Here is a 14,878-nt window from a genome sequence, read left to right as displayed (position 1 = left end):
AATCTCTGTATGTATTGTGAACATACCGGGTTATCCAAGACTTTACTCAGGGGGACTATTCCACTTGGAGGGTAAAAAGTGATGCAGTTTTGCCGTGTATACTGTAGGTAAGTGCTGCAGGCTAGTGGTTGGGTTGCATCTTGTACGAGACCTTTAAAGCAGGGAAGATGGGTTGTGGCCACCAATGCTTCTCAAGGCTTTATTCTATTGTCGAGCATGAAATGGACTTCAATGTCCTTTATGTTCAATTCAGTTACAAATCTCCTCAAAGCTCCCATTTTCTGACTGTCCAGATGACGATGATATTTTGGTGTTTGGAAAATCACAATTTGCTATTCAGGTTAACACCCAGAGAAAGGAGCTTTTCTGTCAGCTAATCATTAAAGAACATCATAAATGTTGTATTTTGATGATTAAAAGATGCTTCTCCAGCTATTTATTGATTAATTTGCTGAGGCTAGCTTCCACTTTAGCCTCCAGCCAACGTTGCTGAACAGAGGTACGTCATCAGCATACAAGCACATCCTCACAAACACTCACAAGGATATCAGTGGAGATGCGAAACAGAAGGAATACATTATAAAGGTACTAATCATACGGAAATCCCTTATATTAGGATCCTCAAAGCGCACTCTAGAGTACAGATGGACTGTGCATGTGTTTCACATTGTTTAATGAAAACGTAAAGTCCCTGAAACCTTTAACTAAATATTTTATATGTCTCCACCACATAGCATATTCCCTAACTAAATAAGCAGACATCAAAGTAAAAAATTAATCATCTAATCTGCGTCATCAGGACTGTGTGGGTGTGGGTGATTGGCAGTTGCCTGGCAGCCCACCAACTGAATACAGATCTCTCATGCTAAAAACCAACCAAACAGAAATTGTGTTTCCTTGTCGGAAACGCTCTTTGAGAAAACAGGTTCAGGGCTTTAAGTGGCATGACTCTTTACATCCTACAATCAGTTGTGGATGATATTATAGGTAACAATCTTCCATTATCTAACACAAAACAGGTTATTCCTCATTGTGTGCATGGAGATATGTCAATGCAATGCACATCTTACTTGCTTCAGATTAGTTATGTAAGGTACCATTCTTTATATACTAACTGATATACCCTTTTCATATTCAGATGTATTATTCAGACAGAAATTTCTCTAAATGCATCACATTTAAATCAGCTAGATGAAAGCATCTGTTTTGAATGCTTATTACTTGCTCCAGCAAAAGACAGTCCTTGTGCCGGTAATGACTGCACTCTCCAGTATGGGTATAGCATTGCGCGTTGATTTGAATGTATAATTTGCATAATAAATGTTTCTGTCGCATGTGAAGACTTCTCGCGTGAAGCAATCGTGGCAAGGAGCAAAATCAACAGTTTCCCCCCTCTCAAAGAAGCAGCCTGCAAGAATATAAATGTAATTCTGCTTCCATAACATTTATATATTTGACACTCACACATATACATAGTGTTTTGCCGTGCAGACCTCTTTCCCGCAGTAATAAGAGGGAAGAAGTGATAGTTAAGAGCTAGCTGTATAGAATATGTAATTCAGGGCATGTCAGAGTGGGAAACAACATGTCATTATTACAGGCCAAAACACACCGAACACACCGACAGCCGCATATTGTAAACAGGCTATGAATACCATTTCCCACCATGCAAGAGCTATGTGTCCACTGAGGTATAAAATGAAAATGTCTTGTTATTTTCTAGTTCAGGATAGTAGGAAATACTTCCCCATTTCAACTGAAGAGAACATCCTCATGGTCTGGTTGGATATTGGCTCGTTGTGAGGATAAGGATGATGGCTAGGCTACATAAATGGCTGTAATCATTGTTCTATTGGCCGTGGTGTTGCGTATTGTGTTTTTCTTAAACCCATTGTGTGATCCAGTACATGAATTACCCAGCCACTGTAGTATTTGTCACTATTCCAGTATTTTTTTTGAGGATAAATATTTTAGAGCTTTGCCTCTCTGCAATATCAATGTTGTCTTTATTGCAATTTTTATGCTTATTCCCTGCTGTGGCATTTCCAACATGATAACCTGACTGGACTCGGTGGCCTCAATCTGTTACTTTTATCATGTGGCCTACTTTAACGCAGATGTCATGTCCAACTGCTGACCCTAGATCTTATGTAATTGCGTGGAAGGGATCCACACTACCACCTACTACTACCATCGCTTATATCACTACAGCTGCTGCGTACATAGAGGCGCGCTCCCACAGCACCGCTAAGCCTCGGAAAATGAATTTGCCTGATGATGGAGAGGGTGCATTATCTAGCGGTACAGTACAGTGCGTGTGGCCCGAGCAGACTAGCTGTCTCTAGCCCTCAGAATAGGAGCAGCAGTCTCCTGGGCCCCGGTAGGAGAATGGGCTGAAGCCGCAGTCTAATTCATCACAGCTCTGCAGGAAACAAGCAATCGTGGGGAGGCTTAAAAAAAAAAGGGAAACCAGTGCAAAAGACACAACAGCTCTCACTGGACCCCAGCAATTCCCCCGGTCACTGCAGTTGCCTGCCTAACTGTCAGAATCTTCATGACTTAAATGCTGAGGCAAAGAGAGGAGGGGGAGAAGGAGCGGAAGATAGTAGGTAGAGAAGAAGAAAAGCAATTCCATATGGATATGTAGATGATATTACTCATTGGTGGGAGGTTACAGCGCGTGATGTACAGCATATTTACCGTAGCATTAGCATAAATCACTGCATATCTTTATACGGGATGTGATTGTTTACCCTATGTGGACCACCTCTCAAAGGGGGTTCTTCACTCGAGCTCCAGATTGTGGTGATATGGCCTGCTGGAGGGTTTCCGTGACAACCTGGGCTTTCTGTCCAATCAGAGCGAAGGGTTTCCAGATTGAGAGGTGGTCCTCAGGGGAGCTGTACTTCAATGAGCTTGGATGCTTTGCCACGGAGCAGCCCTTTTAGAGAGACCATCACACAGTGAGATTCTGCTCAAAATGGGTACTTTGATGTTCCTGGCATAATTGGAAACACTTTCCAAAGGAGGGTCCTTTTAAAATTCATTGAAAGCGAGAGGACAGGGAGCATCCAATTTCAATTCCACTCATGAACCATCCTGCAGCTGCCTTTCAGGCATGTAGCATATATCTTATGACCCGCCCATTTGTCAAACTGCCAACTGTTGTTATTTTGTCTCTTTTTACGATGGGCAAAAGTAGGAGACATCTTTGTGTTTTTGCCACCTGCTCATTCAAGCAAATCTCCCCCTGTAATCTCCTTCTATTCAGTCCAGATCCCTTTTTCCTTTTTTTTACCGGCAGAAGTTGCATAGTGGTTTCATCATCCTGAGCAGTAGCAGCCAGCAGGGTATCGTACAAACACTACGGGCAGGCTCATTTTTCACAGGTTGACTTCCCAGCTCTCCTGCAGGATGTGTCACGACAAACGGCTGATATGTGACACACTTGCGACAGATCCGTGTCCTTGCATTAGAGAGGAGATGTAGTGCTTTGTGTGTTTTTGTGAGTGTGTGTGAATATATATCTGCTCGTCCTGGGGTGTGTTTACTATCTGTATGCAATAGGAATGCATGACATTGTGTATACTTATGCTGAAAAAAACTGGAACGATGACTTTAATATATTAAGTCAACAGATTTCACATAACTGTATTGGGTTGTTTGAAAGCAATAATATTAAGTTGATCCGAATATCTTTAAACTTAATATTACTGCTTCAACTAACCTTATTCAGTTATGTGAAATCTGTTGACATAATACATTTATTTAAACGTTTCAGATTTTCCCTGTACCACGTCTTCGTACATTACAACTGTTTTGTAGTATCATTGTAGAGCTATATATAGACAGAGCCACTCACTGTAAACCGTTTTACCCTGCAGGCCTCAGTTCTCCACCAGCCAACATCACCACCTCCGCCGTGCCCAGCCTCGTCACGCCCCTCGTCAACGGATTCACCGGGATCCCCCATCAGCCCAACGGACACCCCGCTGTGGAGACTATGTACACCAACGGCCTGCCGCCCTACTCCACCCAGAGCCCCACCGCTGCTGACACCCTCCAGCAAGCATTCACCGGAGTACAGCAATACACAGGTGAGGCAGCTTTGTTTACCGTGCTGCTTTTCTGTCATAAATGCTAAATGCGTAGCAGCTAAGGGACGATTACTGCAGGCTAAGTAGTATGATTAAGGCTATATGTATTCACACAGTGTCGGACAGCGACTTAGAACATAACATCAGAGCGCCTTTGATTACGCATGTTATGCTCGTGTGATCGACCTTAAGCATCCTTGACATCGTTCTCTGTGGGATCCCTGGTTTTACACCCCTCTCTCTTTCTTTTGTACTCTTTCCTCTCCCTCTCTCTCTTTCTCTCTCTCTCTGTCTCTGTAGCAATCTACCCCGCCACCACGCTGACTCCCATCGGCCAGACAATGCCCCAACCACCCCAGGTTATCCAGCAGCAGCAGCAGAGAGAAGGTGAGGGTGAGAGAACATTATTTTCTTTTTTTACACTTCACACATCTCATCCCGTGTAATAGACATAAAAAGAAGATGAGAAGGAGGAACCAATATTACTTTAGCACTGTACACATCTCATTCAGTGTCACACACATATAAAGACTGTGAGGCTGAGAGGAGAATATGACTTTAACACTGAACACATCTCATTCTCGTTAATGGATTAATATAGTTGGACAGTGGAAGTGAACGCAGATCATATCTCATTTTATCTAATACATATATCAATTATAAGGTTATGGAAAACAAAGTTAATCGACTATAATGTGCACTATGTCTTCAAATAGGTTGCATATGATCGACATAGGCCCACGCTTCTTTTCATAAGTAATAATTAAAGCTTATATGATAAAATTATGATATAAGTGGCACTGCAGGCAAGATGGAAAAATGGAATTAATGTAGATTTGCTTGAAGATAAAGGAACTCACCGTACTATTTCATGGTTTCCACTCACATCTACTGCAGGTTTCACAGTAATAGTGTATTCATGTTGCATTGACCTTCGTGTCATTTGAATTAAATTAGTAATAGGCTGTGTCCGAAATCACTCACTCATTTACTCTCCCTGCTTTTAGTATTTGATATGTCGTTGTGTTTTCAAAATTAGAAATCAGACAGAAGGTACGAAAGTATGATTAAAGCCCCTCAGTTTAACCCATTATGTACATGATAAGTTTACTTTCCTACTTTTGAAAAACTCCTTTCACTGCTTTGATTGATCAGATTGTATTTCTCTGGCGGCACATTGATCACACTGCAGATAGTTGCCAGTGGAAAAATGTAATTTGTTATCTAGATTTATTGCTATTTATATTTAATCAGAAAAGTTTGTAAAACATAAATAGAAATGTTAAATACGATCCCATCCATTCAGTATCAGCAAATCAATGCAGAAACTTTTCAAATTATCTCTGTGTGTTTAAGAACAGCTGTGTTTTATCGCTGATAATGTCACAGACGTCCCGACAATCTATTTCCACTTATCTTAATTTAGTCGACACGAGAGACGGCATGGATCAAAAATACAAATTCACAGCAGCCTCTCTCTGTCCCTCGCCCATCAACACTCACTCTCTCTCTCTGTCTCTCTCTCTCTCTCTCTATCTGTCTGTGCTCAGGTCCGGAGGGCTGCAACCTGTTCATCTACCACCTGCCACAGGAGTTTGGAGACAATGAACTCATGCAGATGTTTCTACCTTTCGGCTCCGTCATCTCCTCTAAGGTCTTCATGGACCGAGCCACCAACCAGAGCAAGTGCTTCGGTGAGTTTCTCCCTGCCACTCACACACTGATATCGAGTCCACTGTGTGAGCATCAGGGACTTTAGCTTTCTCTGCTCACTTTTACATAGATATTTTATGATAATATGGGTTTGTAGGTATTAACCACTGACATAAACATGCAATAATGGCCTCTCCTAAAGACGTAGAGAGCAATACAGGAGGGAATAACCGAGCCAAATATTTGCATAAATACACTCAGGGGAAATGTTTAATGGATGTTTTCAGGAGTTGGACACAAAAACAAGCTCTTGTGCAAAACCAAATGTATTTTTGCAGCCTGACATTTTATATATTTTTTTTCCAATTATTCAGACATTTTTGGGTGAAGTTATATATTTTTATTCACAGGGAGTTTTTATTTTCATACTATGCCCCAAACTATTTTAGAAAAAAAAATGTGTTCAGATGCTTGACTGTGATGATGTTTGACAGCCTCAGACAGAGAGGATTGAAGGATCTTACCACTGCCTGAGTGACTGACTGACCTGAATTTGCATCTTGATGACTGTTGTGTTTTGGCATGAGCGCTGCAGAAAATGTGCTGAATACATTGTAGCCAAACTAGCCATGATGCAGTCGATCAGGGCCCATGTCCTTGTTTCTGCTTGGCAGCTGTGTGACCTGAAAACCTTGAGGTGCTGTATCAGCATCCACATCACCGTTCTGTAACCCCAATATCTGTCAATACCCTCACCGCTGAGGCTGATTCACACACCTCCACGCCTCCCGTCCCATTTAGCTCTGTCAGCCAACACACTCCAACAAGCCCCAGGGCTTATAACAACTTTGAGGAGACAGGCGGGCATGGCGGGGGGGGGAGCAAGGCAAAGGACGATTATGGATCAGCATTTGTTTTCACTTCAGGGAACAGCACAACCCTGGGCAAAATTGATCGGCAGTCCTGTCTCCCTGGGGGGACTTAATAACATATAAATTCATGAAAGAGGAGCTATTTGCAGTATTGACTTATACACTATGCATTTACAACATAATGTTAGGCCTGGGGAAACAGGGAGCACACTGGTGTAATTAATCTAGGGAGGAGAAAGAGGGGATAAACTTAGATTGATGGTGTGCAAAAGACAAGGAAACACAGAGTGAGAGAGAAAGCACACTTGTAATGTGTGACAGGACTGAGCGGAGGGTTTAGAGCTCTAAGCCTGCATCTCCTCTCCATCTCATCTCTGCTCCCGGCCCGTATGTGTTAACCTGATGTTGGGTCGGGGCAGCCACGTCCTTCCCCTGCCTCTATACTTTCTTTCGACTTCAGTTCAGCCTTTCGCCCTAATGGGCCAGCCCAGAGCCAGGCAGACAACACTCCCAGGTGGCCGTGGACGTGGAGAGGCTCCTGCTGCTTTTCACGGGTCATCGGCTGCTCCTAATGACACCACACACACAGGGGAGAGCATCAAGCATAGACACACTTCATTGCAGTTTCTGGTCACTGAATCCTCAAGGCTTTATTTTTACACATGATGAAAACAGGATGTTCAGCGTAGGCTTAAGGAGGGGTGTATCTTTGGGGAAATGCAGACTTGACTCCCCATGATGAACTATATTTGCTTTTGTTCTGGTCTGAACCCTTTGCCCAGGGACTTGTGCTAATTCATTTTTGTAGTTTAGGCTTTCTAGGTATATCAATCAATTTTGTATTGCCCCTTCTCCAGATGATGTTGAAGATAGTATCTGTATGTGGACGCTGTTTGTTGTAAATGGGGGGAGAAAAGAAATATTCATACATTTATAAATATTTCAAAATAAAACAGTTAAGGGAAAAAAGTACATAGGGATGATCTGCAGTGATTTGCATATGGAGTTCCACAGTGGTCTTTATTGGAGCTTTTTCCATATTTTAGAGCTGTGCATTTTAGCAGCTGGTCAAAGTCACTTTTTTATACTGTGGACATATTACACTCTGAAAAAATACAATTCAATATCTATCTTCAGTTTAGAAAAAACGTTTTGACACACAGTCACAAGCACTGAGCATTTGCTAAGTAGCCCAAACATGCTCACTGCCTCAACTACGCCATCTAGACTCCTTCAGGAGGCAGTCAGCCATGATGATCACAGAGAAATGTGTTTACCTTGTGTTTCCTCTGCCTGTCATTATGTTTTTGCCATAGATATGATCCCTAACCATTGAATTACAATCTAAAAAAAGGCCCTCGTCATTCTCCTAATTCTCAGCAGGGCTAATTACCGTGTTTCTTTCTCACAGGTTTCGTGAGCTTCGACAACCCTGCTAGTGCACAGGCAGCTATCCAAGCCATGAACGGCTTTCAGATCGGGATGAAGAGGTTGAAAGTCCAGCTAAAGAGACCGAAGGATGCCAGCCGCCCTTACTGACACAGCCTACCTTCAGTATTCATTGCAGCAGCACAGGTGAGCCAGCAAAGTGTCAGAGCCCTGTCACCGGTTCAAGATTTAGAGCCTCAACATTGTGTCTCTTAAAGCTGAAGATGTAGCTCTGCTTGAGATGAAGCGGTAGTCGACATCCGGCCAAATGTTCCTTGCTGCTTAAGATAAGAAGGATGGATGGATTTGAAGTTCTTGCTGTTTTGTTAAACTATTCGACATGAGTATCGAATGGACTTTGTGTTCAGTAAATCTGAATGTCTAGAATCGGGGTGTCTGCAGAGTTGATTTTATATGCCTCACAGCAGTCGTATTAATTATTGCAAAATCTGTCATCGGCGTGATTGACAAAGATTGATTGGTGTGCCGGTGCGGGTTAGCTCTCTCCAGACCATTTCACTGATTTAATAGAGTCATTTTGAACTCTCCAAAGTTTAAAGGAATGATTTTTTTTTGGGTAATGACAGCTTAATGAGCAGTGAGATCTGAAATTGCTTTCTTCTTCTTCTACTTCCCAGGTTTTAGAGGACACGTGAAGATTATCTCGGAGGAGTCCAACTTTTTTTCTTTGAACGCAAAATATGTTTTTAAAAAATCAACACATAAGGAATTTTTGAAGACATATCAGCATTTACTTATGAAGCTATAGGTTACGGCAGAAAAGAAGAAGATGCAAGAGAGGAGGAGGAGGAGGAGGAGGAGGAGGAGACGCTTCACCGAGGGACGAGTAACAGATGGCACAGTGCAAGAAAGACGAGAAGAAAAAAAAAACTGAAAAAAGATGTGATGAGACTGAACAACAGAACTTTTTCTTGTTGAGACTTGAATTGTTAATTAAGCAACAAACTAACAAACAAAAAAGCAGCAACAACAAATAGATTTCTATATACATATTATATACACATATATATAAGGAAAGAGGCGCTTGTGGCTTTTACTGTACTGGACAAATGAGGGTTAAAACTTGAAGATCAAGAAAAACAGTGGAAAAAAAGAAGCTATTCTAATCGTCCACTGACAGACTTTCTTTCTCTTTCCCTCTTTCTCTTATTCTCTCACCGTCTCTCAGCAAGCGCAGAACTATGACTCTTGGAGGTCACTGAGGTTTCCATTAGCAACAGTAGAACTGCAAATCTTTCACCCCTAAGGGACCAAAGGACCAAACATTTTTATTGTTCTGAACAGTAATATATAGTATTAAAGATACTAATACTACAAACTACTACTAATAATATTACAAGTTAAACTTAAGAAGAAATACTAGCTTCAGGTTGAAAAAAAAAAGAAGAAATGGGTTTTGTTTAGTTTTCCTTTTACATTTATAGCTACTGGGTTTAAGGAATATTAAAACAAAACAGAAAAAAAATGTATAAAGCTATACTATTTTAGGGGGGTAGACTATGTGGGTTAAACGTTGTTTCGGGCATGTTCAGATACGTTGTTTTGCCACCCATTGCTTCATCTACATCACAGCATTTCATCTCGGAGGTGTGATCTGTCGGTGTTATTGTGTCTGGAGAAGAAGAAAACAGCCCCGTAGTGCCAAAAGTGATGCAATAACAGCCTCTTAAAGCCAACATTACTGATCCACAGTGCACTCAGCCGTGCATCGCTGTCTTCTGCTCTTGTCAGCGTGTTGCAAGTCCATAATTGAAGCAAAAGTAATTCCATGTGATCATTAAGGCCTCGATATTACCGATAATCTGACCATAAAGCACTGTGCTGAAAGTGCCATCCAGCGGAGCTGGATACGCAGCAGTGACATAGCAAAACATCTGTTACCGCTTAATGAAATATACAAATGAGCTTGACAGCAGTTGTAAAAAATGCCATGGTCGTGTCACAGTGGTCCCTGCCGGGTCATGCCCTCTCCCGCTGCCAAGCCCCTCCAGCTGCTCTCAGCAAGCGAGACTTTCCCCTCTCTCTCCTCACCTCCAAGTGCCAGCAGCATATCTCTCTCTTAATAGGGACCATCAGTTCACGGGGGCCGAGAGCTAACCCACAGCATAATTAGGATAATGATAATATTGATCAGATGGGGAGCAGCGCTGCGGGGCAAGAGATGAGCAATCAATTACACATTGGCATTTTGAATGAATTGACTGAGTGACAGAGTCCTTTTTTCTCTAGGTGCTTGGATGGGAGCCTTTTCCTTCTCTAACTACTATCAACAGTCTCAGCGAGGACCTCAAACCTGACAGAGGCAGCATGTCCTGAGGGACACCTCAGAAGCACTTAAATCTGCAGGATTATTGCTAAAAGATAAAAGGTTGAGAGGTTCTCATGGCTGCGACAGGATCTGTATATAGTGTTTAGAGTAGATTGTACAAGTTCTTCAGTGAAGAGCAGCTGTATTTCTTTTTTTTTCCAAAGGGTATAATAGCACAGTAAGAGCTTGTACACGTTGAGGAACAGCCTGGCATTACCAGCCTTAGGAGGTCAAATTAAGAGCAAAATGATCCATCAATTAGACAGCAGCAGGCCTGTAAGTGTAGCTGCTACAGCTGCTGCTCCTTCGACAAGACGACAGCTTACCATTAGCAGCGGTCACAAATGGCTCCTATACAGTGTGGTCACGACACATCACGCCATCGCCGATGAGATTAATTAACTAAACTATCATCGTCTGTTGAGAGCAGCACATACAGTACATCCGAGATGAAATCTTCTTTCATGAGTTATTTGCTTTTACTCTCCATTATCCATTTCTTCAACTAACATCCACTCAGTTGTCTTTTCATTTGAAAGTATTTCCAACATGCCATTCATTGAGTTTGCACTGAAGCAGCTCGCCCCCTCAGGACTCTGTGAGACCTCAGCGCTATGATTATTTCTCTAAACTTTAGACACATCAGTGCTTCGAATCACAATGCTGTCTCTACGGCCACATCCACGTACGCAGAGTCTTCAGAAAACACGACTGCTATGCCTCCATAGTCTGAAACCACAAAAGTCATCAGCAGAATGGCTCCCCAGGTCCTGGTGACTGCATTTTTTAATTCTCTTTATTTGTTTGGTTACCGGTTCACAGGATCAGTATTATTAGAAGGGGGTTTCATTTTGCAGGAGGCTGTTAACAAACGTTACTACCCTCATCCACTGTATATTGTTCTCTTGCAGGCAATACTTGTAAAAAGAAAGTCTTTAAAAATGCCTTTTCTCATCATGAATTGCCAAATTATGCAAGCATATCCACTACATTTCCTCATCAGACTTTAAACGTGTGCCACATTCCTTGAAAATGTTCCTAGAAATGTGTTCATTTTCAGGAAATTTTCATTACTAGAACAAGTATTTGGTTTTGTGATATAGCATAACATTGTGGGATAAAGGTTCTTGCAGGCTGTAATGATATACAATAGAATTTCTTAGTGAAAAGGTTAGATTTCGTATATATTTGCCAGAAGACAGCGTTGTTCCCCCCGGTGAGTTACTGTTAGTTTCCTCTCTCTTGTCAGGCCCAGCAGCTTTAGGAAGCGGTGATATATGCCCTCCTTTCCTCGGGCCATACAGGGCCTTATAAACCCACTCAAAAATCTTTTCTTATGGGATTTCTACCAGAGAGTTTTTTAAATTATTAAAATCAAATTAAATTTGGCCTTCACAACAGCTTGGGTAATGCAAATTAAAGATGCCAGCTGTGGCTGAAATTTAATGAGTTGGAAAAGATGTTGAGTTAATTTCATCCTGCCAAGAGAAAGAATGAAATTTGATCGAACGAAATTAAAACACTGAAGGTTTGTGGATGGAGACAGTTTGTGTGCAGAGCATTAGCCTGAATATACATATCCAGTATGAAATTCAGAAAAGGGAAAGAAATTAAATGGAAAATTACAAAAAACCAAGAAGTTGATTGAGGTTTTTAATTTAAACATTGTTTGAATTAGCAGAACTGACTTAAAGTCCACTAATGATGCGAGGAAATAGCAGTACTTATTTTAATCTATACTTCAGTTGCATGTGGTCAATCTAAACTTTGTTTTCTACATCTCTTTCACTCTAGCATCCATTATTTTTTATATTTGTCATCTTACAATGCCCTTGCAATCTCTGAGCATGCTCAATGGGGGCTGGGAGGGGTTACAGATTATGGTACTAGTATTAACAATATGATTCTTTACCTATGGTTTGAATGCTAAGGATAGTAGCTTATTATAAATATGAAATCTGTATATTATGGAAAATCAGCACAGGACCTTTCTTTAGATACATATAGAATAGGGTTTGAAATGGGGGAGGGTTCTGGGGAGGGGGTGGGTCGCTTTATAAAGATATTAACTTTCTGGTTTCTCAGCACAAAGCATACAAAAACATATAAACAGCAGTATGGAGTCTGTGAAGAAGACTTTACTGACATACAGGGCGCAAAAAGAGGAATCTCAGAACTATTCTTTAGACCTGGAGCAGAACATCCGGTTCACAGGTTGTATTGTTTTTCTTTCTTTCTTTTTTAAAGGAAAGCGCCACCTATTTTTGTGGCAGCGTCAGTACAGCATGGATTAACTGACAGGGAAAGCAGTATCTTTTTATAAAAAAAAACATATAAAAAAAACTACGTGTTCTGTATTAGCCTGAGAAACCAAACATTTTTCCCCTGTTGAAATTTCTTAATACTTGCTGCTTAGATTACTTCATATTAATGATTGATGATTAAATAATTTTATAATTATCGGGTCAAGTATGTAACTTGATGTTTATTTATTTATCTATTTATTTTATTTATTTATTTATTATTTATTCAGCCACTTTTCTTTTACGGTTATGGTAAGATAAAGATATGTATCAAAAAGAAATGCTTAATGGGGCTTTTCTCTCTTTCTCTCCTTTTTTTCCAATTTTACAATAAAAATTCAAACAGGATGTTTTGTTTCTCACAGTTCTATGATGTTGAATGGAGTGTTTAACCACTGTGCAAAGAGAGGGGGAGTAGTTGCACAAGGACTTACTCTCAAGGACCTTCAGAGTCTGCAGATGTTGCAACCTCTTACAGCTCGCCACCCCGGAGTGTGTTACTGATGCCTCGTCTCTGTTAAATGATGAAACTGTGATGATAGGGTCATTGCCCTTTTAAAGGGTAACGGGGTTATTACTGCACACCCACAGCTTGAAGTTTTGTAAACATTTTATTTTAACACGAGCCAATTTCTGCTGCGCTCAACGGGAAGAAGTCTAGGTTGGTATTCATCATGAAAATGCTGGAAGCTTCAAGAGGAAATTTGCCCATTTTATACTCGTATGGAAACCCGGCGTCACAGCACGCATGATTTGGATTATCTGTTATTTTGGAAGTGAATCCTCAAAGTCACCTGATGCTGTTCCACTGCAGAGAGACACTACAATTGAAATATGTGTAAGGAGCAGAATTCATAAACAAAACTATAAACAGCACACATTTGGGAAGATACTGGATCACGCAGGGGCTGTAAGAGGAAGACAGGGGAACAAATAACATTATCTTTTTGATAAGCAGGAGGCAGTCAATTTAAAATAAGGAAGGCATCGGATATCAGTCAAGTTTACATCATGAACCCAAGCATTGCTGTGGGGCCAGAAGCCAAAATCTGATGCAACATATGTTGACATTGACTTGCTTCTGCAAATGCACTTTGTAATCATCATCTTCTTACACTAGAAGTCACTGTAGCATCAGACAGCTGAGACATTCACATTTTGTGGAGCAGCGACAGATATGAGAAAGAGTGGGAGGAAAAAAAAAAGTAGAACCACTGGCTCATGAAATAAATTGTCCCAATTACAATAAAGTGTGGCTCTTGGTCAGTGTGCACGGCAGGCAGTTCATCTTTATTACAATCAGTTAATGAAAATCAATCCCCCTCCTGATAAACTCTTATCTCCACGGCCTTTGCGCGGCCCTCATGCGGGGAGATAATAAATTAGGGTAATATTGCCTTTGATGAGGGAGTGAATTGCAAATTATTGTAACTTTCCAAGATTTATGATGCAGATGCTTAATTTCCGAGCTGGGTTTTTCGGGGCGTCAGGGTGCCAGGGGGCCATTTGTTAAAAGTTTGGTGACACAGGCTCGTTAATAAAAATACACATTCAGACAACCAGGTGTTCTCTACTGTTACAGTAGCAGAGAAAGCACTGCTGCAATGACAGGAAGTCCTAGCTCGCAGGATTTGCAGTCTGTTGGTATTTTACCTATAACGGCAGATACATGAAGAGGCAGAAACCCGGGGGATGCAACGTGTTTACTTAAGACTGCCAATCATAGAGTGTTATTTCCCCCACCCCAGTCTCTATCACACAACACAAGCCAGGAGCGTATGATTTGATATATAGGTCAATACCCATTCTGGAGTGAGATATGTCTCGTTGCTTGCTGTCACTCTGATTATTGAGGAGACACAGAAAGATTGAGTTGGTCAGGTATGAGAGCCTGCGGTATGAGATAGCTGTATAATCGCTGCCACTAGAGCAGTCTGAAAACACACACACACACACACACACACACACACACACACACACACGCATTCACTGAGAAATAAGTAACATCTCGCTCTTTGTGCTTCAGCAGTGACCCATGTAACAGAGTGCAATGTATGTGTATGTTGAACGTCTTCTACTTGGTGCAACAATCTGACTCTGAGTGCATCATTAAGTAAAAACGCTTCAGAGAGAGGAGGTTAGGGGGTCTTACCAGTCAGCAGGAGCTGCAGAAATGATGCAAGGTGATCATCTAAG

The 14,878-nt window shown here is 41.3% G+C and overlaps 1 protein-coding gene across 2 annotated transcripts in view; it reads left to right on the top strand.

Annotated features, from left to right (window-relative positions):
- Positions 1 to 12,968, top strand: part of celf5a (cugbp, Elav-like family member 5a) — a 178,995-nt gene extending 166,027 nt beyond the window's left edge. For both annotated transcript variants that reach the window (XM_063892100.1, XM_063892099.1), the window contains exons 8-12: positions 3,885 to 4,097; positions 4,398 to 4,484; positions 5,648 to 5,791; positions 8,034 to 8,197; positions 8,689 to 12,968. In XM_063892100.1, coding sequence (XP_063748170.1) covers positions 3,885 to 4,097; positions 4,398 to 4,484; positions 5,648 to 5,791; positions 8,034 to 8,161 — 572 coding nt within the window. In that variant the 3' untranslated portion in view covers positions 8,162 to 8,197; positions 8,689 to 12,968. The remainder of the gene's footprint in view (positions 1 to 3,884; positions 4,098 to 4,397; positions 4,485 to 5,647; positions 5,792 to 8,033; positions 8,198 to 8,688) is intronic.
- Positions 12,969 to 14,878: the final 1,910 nt, after the last annotated feature.

Source organism: Eleginops maclovinus, chromosome 9 (genome assembly GCF_036324505.1).
Source record: "Eleginops maclovinus isolate JMC-PN-2008 ecotype Puerto Natales chromosome 9, JC_Emac_rtc_rv5, whole genome shotgun sequence".
NCBI classification, from domain to species: Eukaryota; Metazoa; Chordata; class Actinopteri; order Perciformes; family Eleginopidae; genus Eleginops; species Eleginops maclovinus.
Note: the sequence above shows the minus strand (reverse complement) of the source record. Positions and strands in the feature narration are given on the sequence as shown.